The sequence below is a fragment of the Eucyclogobius newberryi genome, unplaced genomic scaffold (assembly GCF_026437365.1).
Source record: "Eucyclogobius newberryi isolate DKJ021-1_F unplaced genomic scaffold, fEucNew1.0.hap1 SCAF_2, whole genome shotgun sequence".
In the NCBI taxonomy this organism is placed as follows: Eukaryota; Metazoa; Chordata; class Actinopteri; order Gobiiformes; family Gobiidae; genus Eucyclogobius; species Eucyclogobius newberryi.
This window is the reverse complement of record NW_027315834.1, coordinates 9,872,441-9,894,614: the sequence shown is the minus strand read 5'-3', so window position 1 is coordinate 9,894,614 and position 22,174 is coordinate 9,872,441. Positions and strand designations below refer to the sequence as shown.

Below are 22,174 nucleotides of genomic sequence, written 5' to 3'. Positions count from 1 at the left end.
CTTCAACTAGGGCTGGGTATTGCCAAGACCTTAGCGATACAATACGTATCTCGATCCGGCTTTTAGATAGACGCCCGTCTTCCCGTATTTTGGACGGGGTATTTTAAAATGTGGACGGGCATTTTCGAGTTCAGGGCGCCGGCCGTCCTTCGTGTGTGCGCAGGCGGCGCGCACATACGGAAAACGAGCGCACACACAGAAAACGAGTGCACGCCGTAACGTCAGGCGGCGCATGGCGTTAAAAGCGCCGCTTTATTTAGTAAAAGCGTCGGAAAATACGGCGCAATACACCGCTCCTAAGTGGCGGAGTGTGATCATAATTTTGGCTCAAAACTTTTTGCGGACAAAATTATTTGGACAGGGTGTTCTTCTTCTCATCTAAAAGCCTGATCTCGATACATGTATATTCCGATACAATCCCCTCATTACGATACTTTTTTTTTTTAAAGGGTCTTTTTTTTACTCTGGATAAGAAAATTAATGAAATTTCATGTTTATCTACAAAGCACTTATTTATAAATCAATTATGCTCTAATAACTTCATAAATCCAACCAACTGATCCAAATAGAAACATAAGGAACACATTCTAGGAAAGTATTGCATGTTTCTTGCCAAACAATTGGCATGGTCTGAACATGCTGCAGCAGCATCTTCTGCACAGCATCAGCTTCTGATCAGGTCCACAGCTCCTTCTCACTTGAGCAGAGAGGAGCGCAGCACAAACAGTACTATTCCACCTCGTTTGCACGTCAGTCATTAGCTTGTGTTCCGGCAGATCCGGCACAACCCTATCATCATCCGTTAAGAATATCACAGAAGAACCACAGTGTTTGGTTTATGAGCATCGGCCTATGCTCTGTTAGAACAAACACAACATTCATTTCTGTGAATTACTGTTGAAAAGAGGTTGTCAAATGAGTAGATGCATGGAAATGGTGGGCTGCTGCCAAAGGCCATCAGTGAGTAAATATTTGACTCCTGTTGGACGAGATTAACTGTGTCGTAAAGGTACTGTTGCGTCGAGAACACACTGCCACCACTTGACTGTAAACGGTTCAAACTGCAGAGAAATGAGGTTCAGATGTGGCCAAGGCTGAGGGAAACTGATGACATCAACGGCAGTGAAGCAGCGAAGGACAGAACCAGAGGCTGGACATGAGGACAAAATGTTCTCAACCTGTTCCTCGCTTCTCCTCCTGCTCCACAGATCATGTGACAGAACCGTAACAGAACCCGAAGAATATTGGGCATTAACGTCCCTTCCACCCTCACAAAATGCACTTCTTTTCTAAATTCGCATATGAAAAGTTAATAACAAATGCAAATTTAGTTTTGATTCCATCTAAGCGTTCAAGCACATGTCTGGGTGTTGGTTGCCCTGGTTACGGGAGCCGCATGTCTGTTCTGTATTGTGACAACACTAATCCTGCAGAGGGCACTTGATTCGGCAGAAGACGCACTTTATTATTAGCCTTAGCTGCTAACCTTTTTTTCATTGGCAAACATAAGCAGGTTGGTAATTGTTGTTAATAATTAATGTTTCATATCAAACAAAAGGCGACCTAGCCTCCATTTTTGCCAAAACGCTGAAGTAGAAAAGAACAAATGCTGAAGCATCACTTTTAGTGTTTAACCATCCCGGAGTTTCTCCTCTAGACAGCTTGTGTGTGTTTCTGGGCGAGTTATAGTTGGCACATGTTTTGGGCCTGTGCTGCTGGCCTTGTGCTGTGCAGCTATTTGTTTGTTCAGATTTGCTTTTCTGGAGAATTTGCAGAAAAAACCCTGAACCTGGTGGGATCATGTGGATCATCTGGATTATTTAGTCTTTGTTCAACACAGGCTGTGTCAGCTCCGGTGTGTCTGGTGCAGGTCTGATTTCTGATTAGGGATGTCCCGATCCGATCACGTGATCGAAAATCGGGCCCAATTACGTAGTTTCAGACTCGATCGAAATCGGATGTTGCATCCAGATCAGTGGTCGGTAGTGATGCGTACCGTTCCGCAGGACTGGATCCGGACTTGTAAAAACGTTTCGGTTCAGGTCCAAAAAAAACGAAACCCCGGTGATTCGGTTCTGGACTCATAAAAAATCTACAACTCACATTCTACATCCTTTTCGTTCTAGAATCTAAACCATCTGAAAACCTTCCATAGATCGCGAAATTCGCGCTGGAAAAGACGTAAACACTGACATCGCTGTCAATGGCGCACCCGGAGCCATCAGCGATATTCGCGTTTTCCGTGCGGCAGAAGTTGAAGCCGGCGCAATGACTTTAAAGACGCGAGAGACCGAACATTGAGGCAGCTGTAAGATCGCTGACTTTATTTGAACCGTTTTAAGCCGCCGCGTGCGTCGCCAGCTTGTGCCGCTTCGAGAGTTAGTTTAAGACGCTCGTTAAAGGAGCGGGTTGTGCTTTGGTTTGGGTGTAAATATTGTAACGTTAATGTTGGCCGTAACCATGGCGATAGAACAGGAACAACAAAAAACACCTCGTCTCCTGAGCCCGCTCTTAGCTCCGCCCCACACGCGCACACGCGCACCACAACTTGTAACTAATATGCATGGATCTATTATATTATCAATATGTGATGACCTGGACTCACAATAACAATGCATTAACAACAGTGTGAAAGGAACATTTAACCAGATAATGCTTAACATTAGGGTCGCTACAATATGAATGAAATAACTGTTATGTTGTGGTGTGATTAGGGATGCGTACCGCTACGATGGACCGGATCTGGACTTGTAAAAACGTTTCGGTTCGGGTCCAAAAAAAACGAAACCCCGGTGATTCGGTTCTGGACTCATAAAATATAGCGCTCAAATACTATATCCTTTTTGTTCTAGAGTCTAGACCATCTTAAACCTTCCATTGATTGCGAAATTCGCGCTGGAAAACACTGCGCCACCGTCAATAGCGCACACGGACCTTAATTAGCGACGCACGCGTGTCAAGCTGCGCGGAGCCGTGTATATATAAACATTGAAGCGGCAGCTGGTAAGATCGCTGGCTTTATTTGAACTGTTTAAAGCTGTGCGATGTTGTGGATTGCGTGCGTCGTCGCGTGTTAAAGGGGCGGGGTCAGCGTGGTCTGGGTGTAATAAGATAAGATAAGATATTCCTTTATTGTCCCACATGGGGAAATTTCATTGGTGCAACGCAGGTAGATACAGAGGTAGATACAGAAGAACAGATCACTTATAATATGAATGAAATAACTTAAGTGTTATGTTGTGGTGTGATGTATTTGGCATTAAGTAAATACAAAGTAAAGTCAAAGTAATATTGCTTAATTGCTGCATTCATTCATTGGAGTTTATATTTTTTAATAGTATTTTGTATTTGTTGTTGTATATGGTCTGGTGTTTAATGCTGCTAATATCAAGCCTTGAAATAATTATTTTTACGTCCCTGTCAACATGACAGGTACCGATCATTTGGTACCTGTCATGGCTAATTCTGAATCGGTCACAAGGAAAGGAAAACAGAATAACATAATTGATGAAAAATGAACTTTCATTAACATGTCTCGTTATCATTTACAGGCTGAGAAATAGATTTTCAAAGTTAGGGGCCAGGGGGGCCCCTACCTAAAAAAGTTAGGGGCCCCCCAGCAATTTCAGGGGCCCACAAGCGCGCGCGGCATTGCGGCATCATAAGAACAAGATAAATGTGTTGTTTTAAACCTGGTTATTAGCATGTAAAACAATTTAAAGTACTTTTATCTGTTATTTGATATGAAGAGCACAAATATGGAATTCATATAAACCAGAGATCATGATCTTTAATACTGTTTAATTTAATATAATAATGTTTATTAGAGGGTGCACGGTGGCAAAGGCGGTTAGCGCTCTTGCCTCCCAAGAAGGAGATCATGGGTTCGATTCCCGGACCAGACCAACATCACATGATCTCTCTGGGTGGAGTTTGCATGTTCTCCCCGTGTTACCGTGGGTTCTCTCCGGGTTCTCCGGCTTCCTCCCACCGTCCAAAGACATGCATGTGTTAGGTAAAATTGGTGACTCTAAATTGGCCCTAGTGAATGAATGTGAGCGTGAACTGTCTGTAATGTCTATGTCTCTGTGTTGGCCCTGCGACAAGTTGGCCACTGTCCAGGGTGTACCCCGCCTAAGGCCCGAAGTCACTGGGATAGGCTCCAGTCACCCGCGACCCCGAAAGGGAACAAGCGGTAGAAAATGGATGGATGGAATGTTTATTAGATACAAAATAAATACTGTTTACAGCATTTGACACAAGGAGATCTTGTGGAATACACAAAATAAACTACTAACATATATACATTGCCCTGATGCTAACAACTCCAAAGGGGGCGAAAATTACAGCTTTTGTTGCAAACAACTTTAAAAAGACTGAATTGCGAACTGAGGAGAGATTGACGCCCGCCAACCTCGATATCACTTGTGGCGCAAAATTAGACCGGGCATTTCCGAGTACAACCGAACGCAGAGGCCAATCAGATGCCCGCTTTCATCGACATTAGATCACGGATTCGAATCCGGACTTGAACCTGAACGTGGGTTTAGATATGCATCCCTAGTGGTCGGATATACATTTTACTCTTATTAGTTTATATACATTTTAAGCTTATTATTAGACATGAATACCCCAGTAGAAGTCTCTCACCTCTGTATAATGCATGAATGAATCACGACATTTTAGTTTTGTTTTACGCCGTGCGATCCTGCATGCCCAGGGAATTTCGCGGATCCCACACAGCAGAGCGTATCAAACAGATTAAGGGAAAAATTCTCAATAACTTGGGCATCGACAAGCAGCAACGGGTCGATGTAATTTTGCGCCACAACGCAGCTAATATGAAGAAGGCTATGGGTGAGATGGGGGTGCGGAGTGTGGGCTGTGTCGCGCATTCTTGCCAGCTTTGCGTACATGAGGGCTTGCTTTCCCAACGCGGCGTGATAGACACCATGGCTACTGCGAGGAAGAACACTCGCCCCTGGCTTACTCTTGACTCGAAGACATTCAGACAGATTTTATAAGAAAAAACATACAATTTATTATTTAAGCCTCAACTCTGTTACTTTGACACTGTTGCACTTTCATTTAATACGCACTTTGCTTATTTGTTTACATGCCTGCTAGGTATTTATAAGTTGAGCTGCTATTTTCATTTGATTCAAATTTCTTATTCAAGCTACCTCAAAGAAAGGTGCACTGTTAAAGTGTTAAAAAATAAAATAAAAACTGGCGACAACCTGTTTATGTTGTATTGTGCATTTTTTCAATGTGTAACGAAAGTATCGGATCGGGACTCAGTATCGGTAGATACTCAAAATCAGATGACTTGGAATCGGATCGGGCCAAAAAACCTGATCGGGACATCCGTATTTCTGATGGTCACGGAAATTTTAATATTTGCGTTTAAAGACTTTTAAGAGCTTTTAACTTTCTTGTATGTAGTGCATTTCCGTACAAAAATGCATTACGAGATCAGACGAGAACAAAAATCAGATCGTAGAATCATGAAATTTGGCACAGAGGCAAATAGTGACGAGACAACATTTTGTGAAAATGGTGTTGAGGAGCGTGGCGTAACAAGTTAGTTTAATACGTTTCATGGAAATTTTCAATTTGCTGCCATTTGCACCTACAAAGTCAAAATTGCGTCAAATTTGAATCAGTTATTAAACGTCTTGTCCTGAACCAACTTGAGGTCAGATAATAGAATTTAGCGCAGTAGCGCCCCCTAAAGAGTGAAATTAAATGTATTATGGGGAGCAAAAATGTTATTGTTTAAATTAAAATTTTATGAAATTTAGCACACAATTATATTTTGTGTCCTGATCAAAAAAGTCAATCGGACCCAGGTCATGTTACTTTCAGCGTAGCCATAGCGATGACAGAAACTTCCCATGTTATTCCATTGCAAAAATAGCAACATCTCTAAAATGTCCACACATTAACAATTCAGAATTTTATGAACTCCTCCTTGGGCGTTAGCCCGACCAGGCTTAAATTTTGTGAAAATTATCTTGAGGGGTAGTGTATTAAAGTTGTCAAAATATTTGTGCAGTAGAGTTGCAAACTTTGCCCAAAAGATTGAACATTTTTGTACACAATAATGTCCCTATTTGTAAAGCAAAGGAGAAGACAACAGCCTGTTTTTGGAGCATTAAAATGTGAAGAAGTCTGATGGTTAAGTCAGGACGGACTGAGAGCAGACAGAAGCAGCAAGGTTTAGTGCTGCTGTTTTTACCACCGTCTTAAATCAGACGTGGGCTGTTGGTCAGTGAAAGCACTGTGGCTCAGGTGAGACATGAGAGCAACAGGCAGAAGGAACGAGAGAGGGCAGAGGAGAGAGGAGGCAACAACTGACCAACGGAAGGACGCAGAAACAACTGGAAGGTGTGTGTGTCAGCCACAGCCAGTTCTATCCTGGCCCACCCAAAATGTTAGTCCTTTAGGCTACCCCAAATAAATTGTCTGTTTGCTGTAACCCGAGTCAACATTTTTCAAGTGGCTCGATCGGTAGGCAAATTCTTATTTTTTTTACTTTGAAGGCAAAAATAAAAGATCCAAATTTTGTCATTTTTTGAGTCGGAGTGACCACCAGGGGTCAGGCTTTAACAGTCAATGACAGAAAACGTCTCTATCAACCCGTTGGGGAGACTAAATCTCATGATTTTAAGACCTTTTGTACGCCGCTATCCTTTATTTTGGTAGCTAAGGCAAGCGGGGGGAACATGCGGGGGACACGGGCGCCGCCATGTTTGTTGTGATGACGCTACTGGTTTCAATTCCAGAATGCATTGCGTAAAACACCCTGACAGAGCCTGGCATCTCCTATGGACACTTGAGTGACGCCAACAGAGGCAAACTAACTTGTTTAAGGCAATTTGTCGTCATCAACCCGCGATCTGTTTCGTTACAGACGCATGTGGGGGACTGACTATGCAGACGCACATGCAGTACGCTATCTTTGCAGTAAGGATAACAACCGTGATAAAAAATATTCAACACGGTAGTTTAGGGAAGTCCGGTCGGTAAGTCAGCGAAATAATTGAAAAATGAAAGAATGACGTTTTTTCAACAAAATGCTGACAAAAAAAAATTCAGTCTGCTAATTTCACACTGGGTTGGTCGGGTTATGGCAAACAGACATATTATTTTGCCCAGCCTTATGTAAATGCTTTACATTTTGTCAAACACGGTAGCGCACTAAACACTAAAAACATGTACAATAGGCTTAATAACATCAGCTGCCCAGGGACAGGGACTGGTGGAAAATGGCACTTGAGCTACAACCTGGTACAATCTCCTGATAAGGTTAATATTGTGCATTGTCCCCGTCTCAAATAAATAAACAAACTTATTTACTCTCAGTCATGTCTAGTTGAAGTCAGTTGCAGTTGCTTCAGTCTCGTAGTGAGGAACAGTTACGACGGAACCTTTGAATTGCCCAATGTGGACAGCGGAAAGACTCCATTTGCAATCACTCAAAGATGTTTGAATTCTATAAATGACAATGTCAGGGTTATTACTTTCTATTTTCATCTTTTCAGAAAGAACGATGCACGATGACAAAAGCGAGGCCTATGCGTGGTTAACCCCTCAGTCTCTTTTCTCTACTCGCACGGCTCACGTCTGCCTCATAAATGATTCAAATGACAGTTTTCTTCTGAAAACATGTTATAACTTCTTCATCTGTCGCCACTTTTAATGTCCATTTTAGAGAATCCAAAGTAAGTTAGTAACACTGCTAGCACTACAAATAAAAATAACACTTAATTTGTGTATTATCGATTGTATTTTGTAGGATAAAAATGTCTTTTGACAGACACTGTCACACTCAACATTCTAAAAACAGACTTTTCACTATATTTAACTATTAAAATGACACAAATTAATCTAAGAACTCTAAACAGATTAATCTAACAGATAAATATATAAATAGAAAACAAATATTATATATATAAAAAAAATTGTGTTTCCGGTAACCCGACCGACCTAAATTTCAAAATAAAGAAAACCCGACCTTAAACATTTTATCGCATATTTACTGGCTGTACGTTTCGAGAATGTCAAATTGTGAGAGCAAATCCAAAAGCTGCAGAAAAAATCATCTGTGGGGATAGTAAAATATGAAAATCGCTGCACTTTTGAAAATCTGCGCAGATGCTCTTTTTTGGTCAGCGTGCAGACCGGCTGCCATGGCGGGGGCGATATGCACGCCCGGTGTTTCAGCGGTGACGATATTTGGCGTTATTTAAGTGCTCACATCATCAAGTGATAATAATAAAAATACTGAACGTAGAAGTCTGTAAGACATTTTTCAACGTTTTCAACGGACGTCATGGTGACTGAGGTATCAGATGATTTCATTGTGACTGCACAGTGCACCCCAGACTACAACAACAACTCTCACGCTGTCACGCTATGGGCGGGGATATGCAGAACATCAGAACGAGAAAACTGAATTTGACAGACAAATTAATTTGCGTACTACTAAGCTGTTTTTTCAACCCACAATGGCGGAAGGATGAGAAGATATCAATTTGGTCGAGGATATAATTATAACGACATTCTCAAGACAAACTTTTCTAGAAAAGTTAGACATTATAAGGAGAGGTTGTCCGACACCGACGCTGCAAAGCCAGAGCAAGTGATCCATTTGGTCAACGAGACTCCAAAGTACGGCTGGGCACTTACAAGCAATGGTGCTTTGGAAAACTTTTTGGGACGAGTGGATCTATAGCTCAAGAACACGTGCGACAGCGCGGACCACGGCGCAGGGGCCGCAACAGAGCGGTAATAACTAAAAAGTTGTCTACTAATGGCTCTTTTCCTGTGGTTGGACTAGTATAGAGGTAGATAACTATTTTATTCAATATCTAAACCTGTGCGAGGATTTTAAAATATATGTATAAAAAAATAAATTGAATCCGACTTACCTACCTGGATTTTTTTTCAATGTTACCGGAAACACACTTTTTTGGGGGGCCTTAGTTGTAACCCTAGACTTGAATGTGCATCATACAGGCCAATCTCAATCTTGAATTGTATACACCTCAATTATCTGTGAAAGAACGGAACAAATACTCCCAAATTTACTTCATAATGATCAATCAGGATTTATTAACAAATGGCAAACCTAGGACATTAATCGGTCTTAACACATAGTGAATCATGCACAAATACAGCAAAACAAAGCTGTAATAATTAGGTGCTGAGAAAATGTTTGATTGTGTTTGCTGTTTCCATTCCATCACAAGTGATTTCCTGTATTTTAGTGATTTTTTGCTATAACATTTAAGCAGGTCCCTGCTTATTCACTTGGCTGCATGATTTTATTATCTTTTATTTTTAGTAGGCCCCGAGATTGGCAGCACAGCGCCTGGCCTTTCACATCTTCACCTCTTTTCTCTCCTTCCTGTGGACCGTAGTTCCATGTAACACTCAGGCTCTAAACGTTTTTTTTTTTTTTCAGGACTGCTAAACTTATGTTTTATGTTGTTGGTGTCAGTTTGCACTTCCATTTATTAACTATTTAACATTTTTCTACGTGAATATGAGGCCGATTAACATCAAATAAAAGACACTTTGTAGCTAGACACCAGAAGAACAAGGCTATCTGGCCTCAGTGGTTCTGATCTGCCCACACATCTGTTTTTTTCCAAGTCTGATTCTAAACCTAAGCAAGCCCACTGCTGCCTGCGCCCCAGAGTTAAGAGAAAACAGAAAAAGGAGAGACACCTGGAAGAAGCACTCAGAGAAGTGACTGTGGAAAAGAGGAGTAAAGTTTGTGCAGGCCTACACAGAGAGAACGCGCTAACATAAAAAAAGGGCAGCAACAGTTAAGCATCAGTGATCAATACAAAAATCATAGCCTGGATCTGCAGCTCACACACTTGTCGTTGACAGTTATGAATAAAACGTCAGATGCCCACTCTTCAGCTGAGAGGTAAGAGTTTGGCTTCTTTGCAGCACATGCTGCTGCACGGATGGCTGCAGGTCACCAAGCTTGGCTGAGACAGCACAATTGTTTGATTGACGGCTCATTGACAAAGAGGAAAATGGATTTGATAGGGGAAATGCTTGTAATGCGTTTGAAAAAGTTACAAATCCAAGAAGACAGATAAATTTAGGTATGTCTTGGAGATCCCTTCATGAGCTACTCAAAGTAAGTTGGAGACCCCCGTTTTAGGCCAAGTCAGAAACTTCATGCCAGTTTTGTGATTTGAATGCATTTTTACTGTTTCCTGCATGAAGCACTTTGAATTGCCTTGTGTATAAAGAGTGCTCTACAAATAAACTGGCCTAATGGTCCAATGTCTGGAAAAGAAATGAATGGAAGAAAAATAATAATAATTCTTTCTCACTGGCAACTAGAATTTTAGGTGAATTTGGTTAGTTGGACAAAATCATTTAAAGATTGGTATGGCAAAACAAAAAACCTTGTATCAAATTCAAACATTTACTTTGGCTTGAAAATGATTTATTTCAGCTCAAATTAGAGCATAACGAATAGTAAACTGATGTAACCCAGAGTGTGAAGTATGAATATTGAGTGCCTATACAGTGCTTAACTGGCAGACAAATTATTGATTAGTGTGCAGTGGTGACCAATGTGACATTTTAGGGCAATACAACCGTTACTGACCTTATTCCGCTCCGCCCACTTTTTCATCTTTTTTTCCACATGATTGCTACTTCCGTTATAATCCCACTTCTGGTCCGACGGGAACACCGTTTCTTTCTCTTTGAAGAAAGAGGGAAAAGTCTTGCCGCTAAAATATGCTCTGAACTAGATTGATTTGTGTAAAATATCCTATGTTCATGTGACCAACAAGTCAACAATGCACCGATTCCCTCGGCTTTTAAGTCTGTGTGGGACTTATTTTCTCTGAAAGTCAGCAGCCCTGCGTTCACTAATACAACCGGAAGAAAGAGTACGTGGAATGGCGGCGCCCAGACGGGCTTCTGGAATAAGGTGAATAGCAAAAGCTGTGGACGATATTATTTTAAACACTTATATTATATTATTAAAGAAATAGAGGATTTTTAGCCGATGAGAACTTAAGCGACTGTAAGTCCCTTTTTGAAAAGCGCGTATGCGCACCCTCACCCCCGTGCAGAAGCACGCAACATCCTCGCAACATCCCTTGAGCCAGCTCAAACAAAGTCTTCAGGCTGCGAAATAGACGGGGACCCGGGGCCCCCAAGCAGTTGAATCTCCGGCGGGCCTGCGGTTTGAAAAAAAATCAAGATTTAACTAGTAATTTGGCCATATCCGGGGCATTTTCGTTTAAGTTTCGTTTTGACAGACATGCCCACTTTGCACGTCTTCTCGCTTCTCATTGGCCGAGCGGTCTCCGTGATGTAATCTGATTGGCCGCTGCGTTCGTGTTGCGTTCACGTGTCCTCGGAAATGCCCGGTCTAATTTTCGGGGCAATGTATATATACATCCATCCATCCATTTTCTGCCGCTTATCCGGGGCCGGGTTGCAGGGGCAGCAGTCTGAGCAGGGACTCCCAGACTTCCTCCTCCCCAGACACTTCCTCCAACTCCTCCGGGGGGATCCCGAGGCATTCCCAGGCCAGCCGAGAGACATAGTCTCTCCAGCGTGTCCTGGGTCTTCCACGGGGCCTCTTCCCGGTGGGACATGCCTGAAACACCTCCCGAGGGAGGCGCCCAGGAGGCATCCGGCTCTACTCCGAGCTCCCCCCGTGTGGCCGAGCTCTTCACCTTATCTCTAAGGGAGCGCCCAGCCACACGGCGGAGGAAACTCATTTTGACCGCTTGTATCCGCGATCTTGTTCTTTCGGTCACTACCCATAGGTGAGGGTAGGAACGTAGACCCACCGGTAAATAGAGAGCTTTGTCTTTCGACTCAGCTCCCTCTCTACCACAACGGTCCAATGCAGCGACTGCATCACTGCAGCCGCTGCACCGATCCGCCTGTCGATGTCACGCTCCATCCTTCCCTCACTCGTGAACAAGACCCCGAGATACTTGAACTCCTCCACTTGGGGCAAGGACACCCCACCCACCTGAAGAGGGCAAGCCACCTTTTTCCGGTCGAGAACCATGGCCTCGGATTTGGAGGTGCTGATTCTCATCCCAGCCGCTTCACACTCAGCTGCAAACCTTCCCAGTGCATGTTGCAGGTCCGGGTTTGATGGAGCCATCAGGACAACATCGTCTGCAAACAGCAGAGATGGAATCCCGTGGTCCCCAAACCGGACCCCCTCCGACCCCTGACTGCGCCTAGAAATTCTGTCCATAAAAATTATGAACAGAACCGGTGACAAAGGGCAGCCCTGGCGGAGTCCAACATGCACTGGGAATAGGTCTGACTTACTGCCGGCAATGCGAACACAGCTCCTGCTCCGGTCATACAGGGACCGGACAGCCCTTACCAAAGTGCCCCGGACCCCGTACTCCCGGAGCACCCCCCAAAGGACACCCCGAGGGACACGGTCGAAAGCCTTCTCCAGATCCACAAAGCACATGTGGACTGGTTGGGCAAACTCCCATGAACCCTCGAGCACCCGATGGAGAGTATAGAGCTGGTCCAGTGTTCCACGACCGGGACGAAAACCACTCTGCTCCTCCTGAATCCGAGGTTCGACTATCGGTCGGATTCTCCTCTCCAGTACCTTGGAATAGACCTTACCCGGGAGGCTGAGGAGTGTGATCCCTCTGTAGTTGGAACACACCCTCCGGTCCCCCTTCTTGAACAGAGGGACCCCGACCGCCACGTGATGTTGCAGAGACGTGTCAACCAAGACAGTCCTACAACATCCAGATACTTTAGGCACTCAGGGCGGATCTCATCCACCCCCGGAGCCCTGCCACCGAGGAGTTTGCGAACAACCTCAGTGACTTCAGCTTGGGTGATGGATGAGCCAGCCCCTGAGTCCCAGGTCTCTACTTCCTCATCAGAAGACGTGACTGAGGGATTAAGGAGATCCTCAAAGTATTCCTTCCACCGTCCGACGACATCCCCAGTCGAGGTCAGCAGGCCTCCACCCGCACCGTAAACGGTGTGGGTGAGACACTGCTTCCCCCTCCTGAGGCGCCGGACGGTTTGCCAGAATTTCTTTGGTGCCGACCGATAGTCCTCCTCCATGGCCTCCCCGAACTCCTCCCAGGCCCGGGTTTTTGCCTCTGCGACAGCACGAGCCGCGGCTCGCTTGGCCTGCCGATACCTGTCGATGACCTCCGGAGACCCACAAGCCAGAGTGGCCTGATAGGCCTCCTTCTTCAGTCTGACGGCATCCCTTACTTCCGGTGTCCACCACCGGGTTCGGGGGTTGCCGCCACGACAGGCACCGGAGACCTTGCGACCACAGCTCCGAGCAGCCGCATCAACAATGGAGGCGGAGAACATGGTCCACTCGGACTCAATGTCCCCAACCTCCCCCGGGACATGGGAGAAGCTCTCCCGGAGGTGCAAGTTGAATACCCTACTGACAGAGGGCTCCACAAGACGTTCCCAACAGACCCTTACAATGCGCTTGGGTCTGCCAAGTCTGTCCGGCTTCCTCCTCCGCCAGCGGATCCAACTCACCACCAGGTGGTGATCGGTTGACCACTCTGCCCCTCTCTTCACCCGAGTGTCCAAGACACCCGGCCGGAGGTCAGATGACACGACAACAAAGTCGATCATTGACCTCCGGCCTAGGGTGTCCTGGTGCCATGTGCACTGATGAACACCCTTGTGCTTGAACATGGTGTTCGTTATGGACAAACCGTGGCTAGCACAGAAGTCCAATAACTGAACACCGCTCGGGTTCAGATCGGGGAAGCCGTTCTTCCCGATCACCCCTTCCCAGGTGTCACTGTCATTGCCCACGTGGGCGTTGAAGTCCCCCAGTAGAACAACGGAGTCCCCGGTCGGTGCACTGTCCAGTACTCCTCCCAAGGACTCCAAGAAGGTACTCTGCACTGCTGTTCGGCCCGTAGGCCGCCACAACAGTGAGACCTGTCCCCCACCCAAAGGCGGAGGGACGCGACCCTCTCGTTCACTGGGGTAAACTCCAACACATGGCGGCTGAGCTGAGGGGCTATAAGCAAGCCCACACCAGCCCGCCGCCTCTCCCCGCGGGCAACACCAGAGAAGTGGAGCGTCCAGCCCCTCTCGAGGAGATGGGTTCCAGAGCCCAAACTGTGCGTGGAGGTGAGGCCGACTATATCTAGTCGGTATCGCTCAACCTCCCGCACAAGCTCAGGCTCTTTCCCCCCCAGCGAGGTGACATTCCATGTCCCCAGAGTTAGTATCTGTGTCTGGAGATCTGGTCGCCAAGGCCCCTGCCGTCGACTGCTGCCCAGATCTCTCTGCACCGGCCCCTTATGGATCCTCCTGCGGGTGGTGGGCCCACGGGAGGGCGGCTCCACGTCGCTCCTTCGGGCTGTGCCCGGCCGGGCCCCGTGGGGTAAGACCCGGCCACCAGGCGCTCGCCATCGAGCACCCATCCCAGGCCTGGCTTCAGGATGGGGCCCCAGTGACGCCGATCCGGGCGACGTAAACGGCCTTGTTTTTTTACTCATCATAGGGGGCTTCTGAACCGATCTTTGTCTGACCCGTCACCTAGGACCTGTTTGCCTTGGGAGACCCTACCAGGGGCTTGAAGCCCCCGACAACATAGCTCCCGGGATCATTCGGGCGCTCAAACCCCTCCACCACGTTAAGGTGTCGGTATATATGTTAGTCTATTTTGTAGGACGTGAATTCATATATTCCACAAGATCTCCTTGTGTCAAATGCTGTAAACAGTATTTATTTTGTATATAAGAAACATTATTATATTGAATTAAACAGTTTTAAAGATCATGATCTCTGATTTATATGATTCAGTATTTGTGCTCTTCATATCAAATAACAGATAAAAGTACTTTAAATTGTTTTACATGCTAATAACCAGGTTTAAAACAACACATTTATCTTGTTCTTATGGCGCGCGCGGGATCTGTGGGCCACTGAAATTGCTTGGGGGCCCCTAACTTTGAAAATCTATTTCTCAGCCTGGTCTTTCTCTGTCATCATTTTGTACTGTACACTGAAGGACCTCGCTAAACACACACCGGCATAACAACCGCGCAGCCAGGGAAACATGCTGCTACGCTAGGAAGGAGGCAGAACGAGGCTTCAGGTGTGCAGTAGGACGAACGGGATGATTGATATGTGGGAGGACTATTCGGCTGTTCGAGCCCCGAGGAAATGAGACTCAGATTTGGCGCCAAAAATGCTCTATAATTCCTTTAACAGAAATGTTGCTGTTGATGTAAATCAATTCATTTGTATTCTAAAATAATCATCAAATCTGTTAGAATACCCATTACCAGTGGGGTTTTAGCATGGCTGCTCGCCATGCTGCGGCTATGACCCGCCATGCTCAAAAGAAGCCGCCAGGTATTAAGATCACGGCAAGTAGGCGATCGCTCGGACGGCGCACACTCGCACAGTGATCTCAGCACACGAGCGAACATTTTTTAAGTACACAAGCGCCATCCCACCGCCATCCTTCAACCTCAGCCCAGCGAGAACACTGCATTACTTAGGCTAATGTTTGTCGATCATTTTTGAAGCACTATGTTTAGATAGGTAGGCTACAGCATGATTAATCTTTATTAGAGTGAAATTAGTCTTCTGGGAATTTCTTGGATCTCCCCAGTTGTCTCCTCCCCGTGTTGCTCCGCCTCCTCCTGTAGCAGCGACAGTCTCTCCTCCTCAGACTCTGTCTGATCACACACTCAGTCTCTCCTCCTCAGACTCTGTGTGTGATCACACACTCAGTCTCTCCTCCTCAGACTCTGTGTGTGATCACACACTCAGTCTCTCCTCCTCAGACTCTGTGTGTGATCACACACTCAGTCTCTCCTCCTCAGACTCTGTGTGTGATCACACACTCAGTCTCTCCTCCTCAGACTCTGTGTGTGATCACACACTCAGTCTCTCCTCCTCAGACTCTGTGTGTGATCACACACTCAGTCTCTCCTCCTCACTCTGTGTGATCACTCTCAGTCTCTCCTCCTCAGACTCTGTGTGATCACACACTCAGTCTCTCCTCCTCAGACTCTCTGTGTGATCACATACACTCAGCCTCTTCTGCTCAGACTCTGTGTGTGATCACATACACTCAGCCTCTTCTGCTCAGACTCTGTGTGTGATCACTCTGAGCTCTTTGCTCCTTCTTTAAACCCCTCACTTAAGCTATTTAGAATAAATGTGTCAAATAATGTCTAAAACAAATTATGTGCACATATTTAATGATACGTTTGTCTAAAACTTTTCTAGGGCATTTAAAATCTGTAACTTTTGTCTCAGAATGAAGACTGAATTAAGGTTTACATTCTGTTCTGTTACAGCAGCAGAAAGCCTCTGTCCACAAGTTTTCTTCCTGTTTCTGAGGGGACGGCAGAGTTAACCCTTTCATTACCGATGTGTAATATTGGCAGACTGATATCAGTGCTTTTGGCTAATACCGATATTACTCAATTATGTGAATATCGGCGTGTTAAATCTAATCCTTACTATCTGGAAAGAGCTAATCAAAACATACAAACTAAATAAAGATGTTGAAGTCTTGGGTTGGTTAGTTTATGATAAAAGTTGTATATCAAACAACTCAGACCAGAGATTAAAGACAGGGATAGCAAAAGATTTAAAGATCTTTTTCCAGACTGTAATCCTAGACTGGGTAAAAATTACAACCAGGTAATTAAACAGAGTAACAGTGACTTTTGAGATTTTAAAGCATAAATTATCAAAAACCATCTAAATGGATTACTGATCCAAACAACAATTCAACAAGCTATATCACAATATGGGATAAGAAAGAAAATTGTGTTATAACTGATGAAGAGTGGGAACATGTATGCACATCTCAAGGGAGAAGCACAAAATCTCATGTTTGGAAAGAATTCAGTTTAATCACATTATTCCATGTCAAAGTGCACACGACTCACAGGGAAATACTGGAGCTGGAGAAACTGTGGCGGCCAAATAGCACATCACTATCATGTGTGATAGCTGCATGACAGGGAAATGGCAGACTATGACTGACTGGACAGCAATAACATTGGACACTTACAAAAGGGAAACATTTACTTTTTACTGTACTGAATTAGAAAATGGACACATAGCAGAACATGAGCTGGATTGACTTTCTTTGGCCTATTGGAATAAACTGGAAAGACCTAAGACAGACAGAATAGCTTCCACCGGACACCGCTCTCTTAATTGTCTCTGCCCCAGAGCCTGCCAAGGGCCTGGGACTGCATTATTCTGAGACGTATAAAATAAAACAAAACATTCATTTAGAATGAAAAACTGGACATTGGTCCAGCTTAAGCCCAAAGCAGCTGTGGGTCATATGTCATTTTAAATTTCATTACAACACAAATTTTCAAATTTGACTTGCTCCCGATTTCAATGGAACTGTTCAATGATGCAGTCTTCATCACTCTTACTTTGTCTACAACTGGGTCAAAGGAGGTTCAGCCAAAGTTTCAGCTAATTGTGAAATCTGAACGTCTGGACCCAAACAACTGTGATGATGTAATGCTTAGTAATTCCATTACATATTTATTTTCTGAAACCATTCAGTATTGGACTGTGTGAAGCGCTTTCTCTGTGGAACCCCATCGCGCCAAACAAACACCACCTACCACTGGAGCAGACACAAATTCCTCACAAGAGCCTCAGGAACTGAACAGGAGAAATGCAATCAGTAATAACCAGGTTTATTTCACCAGAGAACAAGACTTTGGATTAAGAACTGCACCACACATGACAACTAACAGCTTTGCACAGCTGCAAATCAATCTCGTTCAGTCAGAGCAACCAATCTATAAAATAATTAGATAAGATAAAACGATAACCTAGATTTTATAAGAGCATAAATGTGATATTCTGTTCCCAAATCAGACTTTCCTGTGGCTCTCCATACAGCGCCTCACAAGTGAAAGCTCAGATCTCCTTGGCAGTTCCGAAAGCGCTCAAAAACAACGTGCAGCTACCGCCCCCTGCTGTTCAACCCCTCCAGGACCGACACTCCACCGCAAAACAAGCAAAAACACAAAAAGACAACCACTTTTCCCACACTTACAAGCACCTTATTAACCATAACGTTTTAGCGCATGATTCAACAACTTCACCAAAAAAATAAATCACAGCAATCCCAGCGTGGGTGTGCTCCCTTTCACTATTGTTTTGTTCACTTATGCTCACGTGCATTCGTAAACGGCCGATGTGAAACTTTGCAGAATAAATCCGAGCACTGAAATAAAGCATCGCAAATGACAAAAGCGAGAAGATGCAGATGCAAATCGCTGGAGCCGGTGTGTGCAATCCGGCGGTGCCTAATGTTTACATGGAGCCAAAAGCATCAGTTTTAAAGACGCGGCACCGTGGGCAGCGGGATTTACAAAAAAACACAACAACCAGACGCGAGTTTAGTTCACTTTGAGCACCGGCAAACAGGAGGGAAACTGGCACATATTCTTTTTAGGGGCAAGCTGGATGTTGCGGCGCGCGCCTTTGATTCCAGAAATGAAATTAGCATTAGCATTGCGGGCTAAGCAGTGGTACGTTCTGTACGCGCCAGAAATTAGGAGACGCGACAAGAGTGTGTGGCTTTGCTGGTGGGAATTTGATGGCATTGAGTGTGCGGTTAATTGTGTGAAGCGCTAAAGCTGACTGGAAACGAGCGGAGGAGGTGTTACGGGACCGGGAAGCTGAATGAACTCGCACCGGGACTTTGGCGCACGGTTGACGCGCATGAGCTATTCACGTTCCCGGGCGTAGCATCTTCCTGCACTCCGGGTCCAGCACAAAAGCAAGTAGCCACTCCAAGCCTGGCTCAGAACCGACTAAACACGGAGAACCGGGACCGCGACACGGACTGTTTCCCCCGTGCGCGGCTCGGGCGGAGAGGAGCGGGGGGGAAGGCGCGGAGAGGTACGCCGGGGCAGAGTAGCGCTGAGGCGGAGGCAGGGAATACTCACCTCGGGTCCGACCGAAGCCATGGTGCCTGGACTGTAGCCCCACCCACCGCGGCTACGTCACACTCACGCACGCACGCCACTGCCTTCCCGCAACAATTCACCTTTCTCCAAACAAAGGTGGTTCAAACTAAATTTACTTATGCTCCAGACAAGAAATCAGTCTATGAAGTTATGATCAAAAATCACGTACTTGACGTATAAAGATAACATATCAAAATGCATATTATTAATTAGGGACGCAACGATTCATTATTTAATTATTTTTATTCATTTCCAAGGGGAGACTATTTTCATTAAAGACATGCAGCTGACCAGAAGAAGAAATAGAATGATAAAAAATAAAGAAACTAAAATAAAAAATCACAGTAAGAATAAAATACAGTAAAAAAGTATTTTTATTAGCCATCCCCCTGTAGATAATAGTTCACATTTTGACAACAGTATGTAACTTTCTGGACGTGGCACGTCATCTGCATGATTCCAAGTAGTCCAAGAGTGGTGTTGTTGTTGTTTTACTTTTAATGGCAGCCAACTGAAAAGGTGCATTTACCGCCACCTACTGTAGTTGTACATCTTCAGTATGTGTTTTACGCCATACTGTTTATAAAAACATGCTTCCAAACATTCTCCATGAATATGAGTTTTATTTATTGTGGAATATTACAGACAAAGGAACATTTCCATGGAAACAAGCAGGAGGAAGCTCCTTCAGGTTCGTGGAGATGCAGCTCCCTCATGTTTTTCAATGTTTTTCAAAGCAATAACAACAACCAAACTTACTTTTATTTTAGTTTATTTTATGCCCAAAACATGTACTGGGGCTTTAACTTATGAAAATATAGTACCCTCACAATATATAGGACTATCTAAAGAGGATTTGACAACACAGTTCAGCAGTTTGATGGCGACAGCAGGAATGTCTCTCAGTGGAGCAGTGGCAGTAACAATCTGTTTCTGAATGAGCTCTCGCAGCTGGGGGAAGGGAAGGAAAAGCCACTATAGGCCTGATTTAGCACAACATCCTCCTCAACATATCCAGCCTTCTTCATGAGTCTATTAGTGTCCCTCACATGCAGACCACAGCAGATCACAGCAGACCACAGCCATTTAATTTATTTTTGTAACGCCCTAAAACAGCGGTTGCCTCGAAAGGCGACAGTGAAAAACAGATGAAACAATGTTCATAGAGACTTGGTAACGTCCCAGGCATCCTGTGTCCTTCGACAAATGTCCGAAGCTCCCCTGTCCTTAGACCCTCCTTCTTGGCAAAGAAAATCTGTCAAACCATTTTGGGAAAAAGTTGAAACCTCGAGGAGTTCCACAGTGAAGGAGAGATCTGACTCCCTCTGACGGACAGGCAGACGCACTTCAATTTGCAGATAGACTGTGGAGCTGGACCCACTCAGGAGGAGAACAGCTCTTTGAGACAGATGAAGAACCGTTCATCTGGAGAAGAGACTATTTCTCCCGATAGTTGAGGAGCATCTGGATCCATAGCATCTTTGAGGTAATGGCTTTGTAGGTCAGGAGGAGGATTTTAAATGTGATTATAAACTCGACAGGAGCCAGTGAAGAGACTCGAGCACCGGCGAGTTACAGTACAGTTACAGTCAGGGAGTTACAGTAGTCTAATCTAGATGTAACAAATGCATGGATATGTTTCAGCATCTTTTGATGTCTTTGCTCTTTGAATGAGAGCTCCCGTTCAAATAAGACCCCAAGGTTTCTCACAGCAGAACTGGAGGCAGCACTGACGTTGTCCAGTGTGACTACCTGCTCAGATAAAGAGTCTTGTAGATGTTTAGGGCCTAGTACAATTACCTCGTTTTTTAGGAGCAGATAATTAAGTGTAATCCAGGTTTTTATAATCTTGACACAAGCACTAAGTCTGTCCACTTATTGATGGCATATATGATGGTATGATGGCGAATATCCTGAGCATTGTCCTATGGATGTCGAAGGACCTCAGAAAGTAGCCACGTTCTTGCCCCAGGCCAGTGTATTGTTCAAATGCCCCCCCCCCTAGTACTTTTACTCTACCACGTCAACACTGACCCCTGGATGGAAGTGGCAGGTGGGGGTCATACCACCAGTTCCTTGAACTGAAAATGGTTCCTAACACTCCAGGTGATAAAGTGGTCCAATACTCCCTCTTATGCGTCCAACCACTGAAGCGTCATCAGAGAACTACTGAAGTTGGCAGGACAAGAGGGTGAAAAGGAGAGAAGAGAGGGTGGCCCCCTGTGGCACCCCAGTGCTGCTGATAACACTGTCGGACACAGTGCTCTGTAGCCCCACATACTGTGGTTTGCCAGTGAGCTAATCCATAATCCAGGACCCCAGAGCTACATCACTTCAGACTTGTCTCTATATACAGGTCACTGACTTTTTAAAAGGAGTTTCATCTGTAGAAACTATTTAATTACACTTTTAGTTGTGTCTAATAACTTATTTCAAATGCATATGACCAGTTACTGACAAGTACTAATTTAACTTGACAACATTAAAATAATTGGATTTAGCTTTTTTGTCTTTTGTAAATTTACTTTTAGATTTGAAAAAATGATGCCATCACACAAGGAAATTCCATAACTGTTCATTTGCAACCATATTGTAACTGGGGCAACGCTCATCTATTTGACACTTTGAGGTGTGAACAAGTAGTTTTGACCTGGAAATGTAGGCCTAATAAATAAATAATAATATAATAAATTTAATAATATAATAATAAATAACTGAGAACCCCGAAACCGGTTAGTTTGCTTTGCTTTTATGTCCGTGATGGTGCCGACAGAGGGCGCTGTGACTCCAAAACACAACAGCAGAATGCGCCACTCAACAAGCTATAATAAAAGCGATGAGCATTTTTTGTTACGGGGGCAATTGAAAAGAGAAAATTCGGTCCAGAATTTTTTTTTTCAATTTAAAATGTAAACTCACATATAATGGTGTATTTGTGGTCCCAATAATGCTGCACTGGCCCCATATTTTATGAAGACATAAACTATCACCACATGGACACAATCCTTGATAACTATTCTGTTTACCTAGACCAATCAAAATAATAATATATGACCTAAAATACAAATGATTAAATCAAGAGTTATTCTGTTCCTTCGTGAGAGGTGGCAGTGGCTCAGTATTTTGCTGTGATTATGGACAACAGTAGCTCAGGC

General features: G+C 44.6%; 1 protein-coding gene across 1 annotated transcript in view; it reads right to left on the bottom strand.

Annotated features, from left to right (window-relative positions):
- The window catches only part of LOC140367106 (histone-lysine N-methyltransferase EHMT1-like), a 71,297-nt gene extending 52,228 nt beyond the window's left edge, over positions 1-19,069 (bottom strand). Inside the window, exon 1 of the mRNA XM_072453440.1 lies at positions 18,999-19,069. Within this exon, the coding sequence (XP_072309541.1) occupies positions 18,999-19,019 (21 nt within the window). The 5' untranslated portion in view covers positions 19,020-19,069. The remainder of the gene's footprint in view (positions 1-18,998) is intronic.
- Between the last annotated feature and the right edge of the window lie 3,105 nt (positions 19,070-22,174).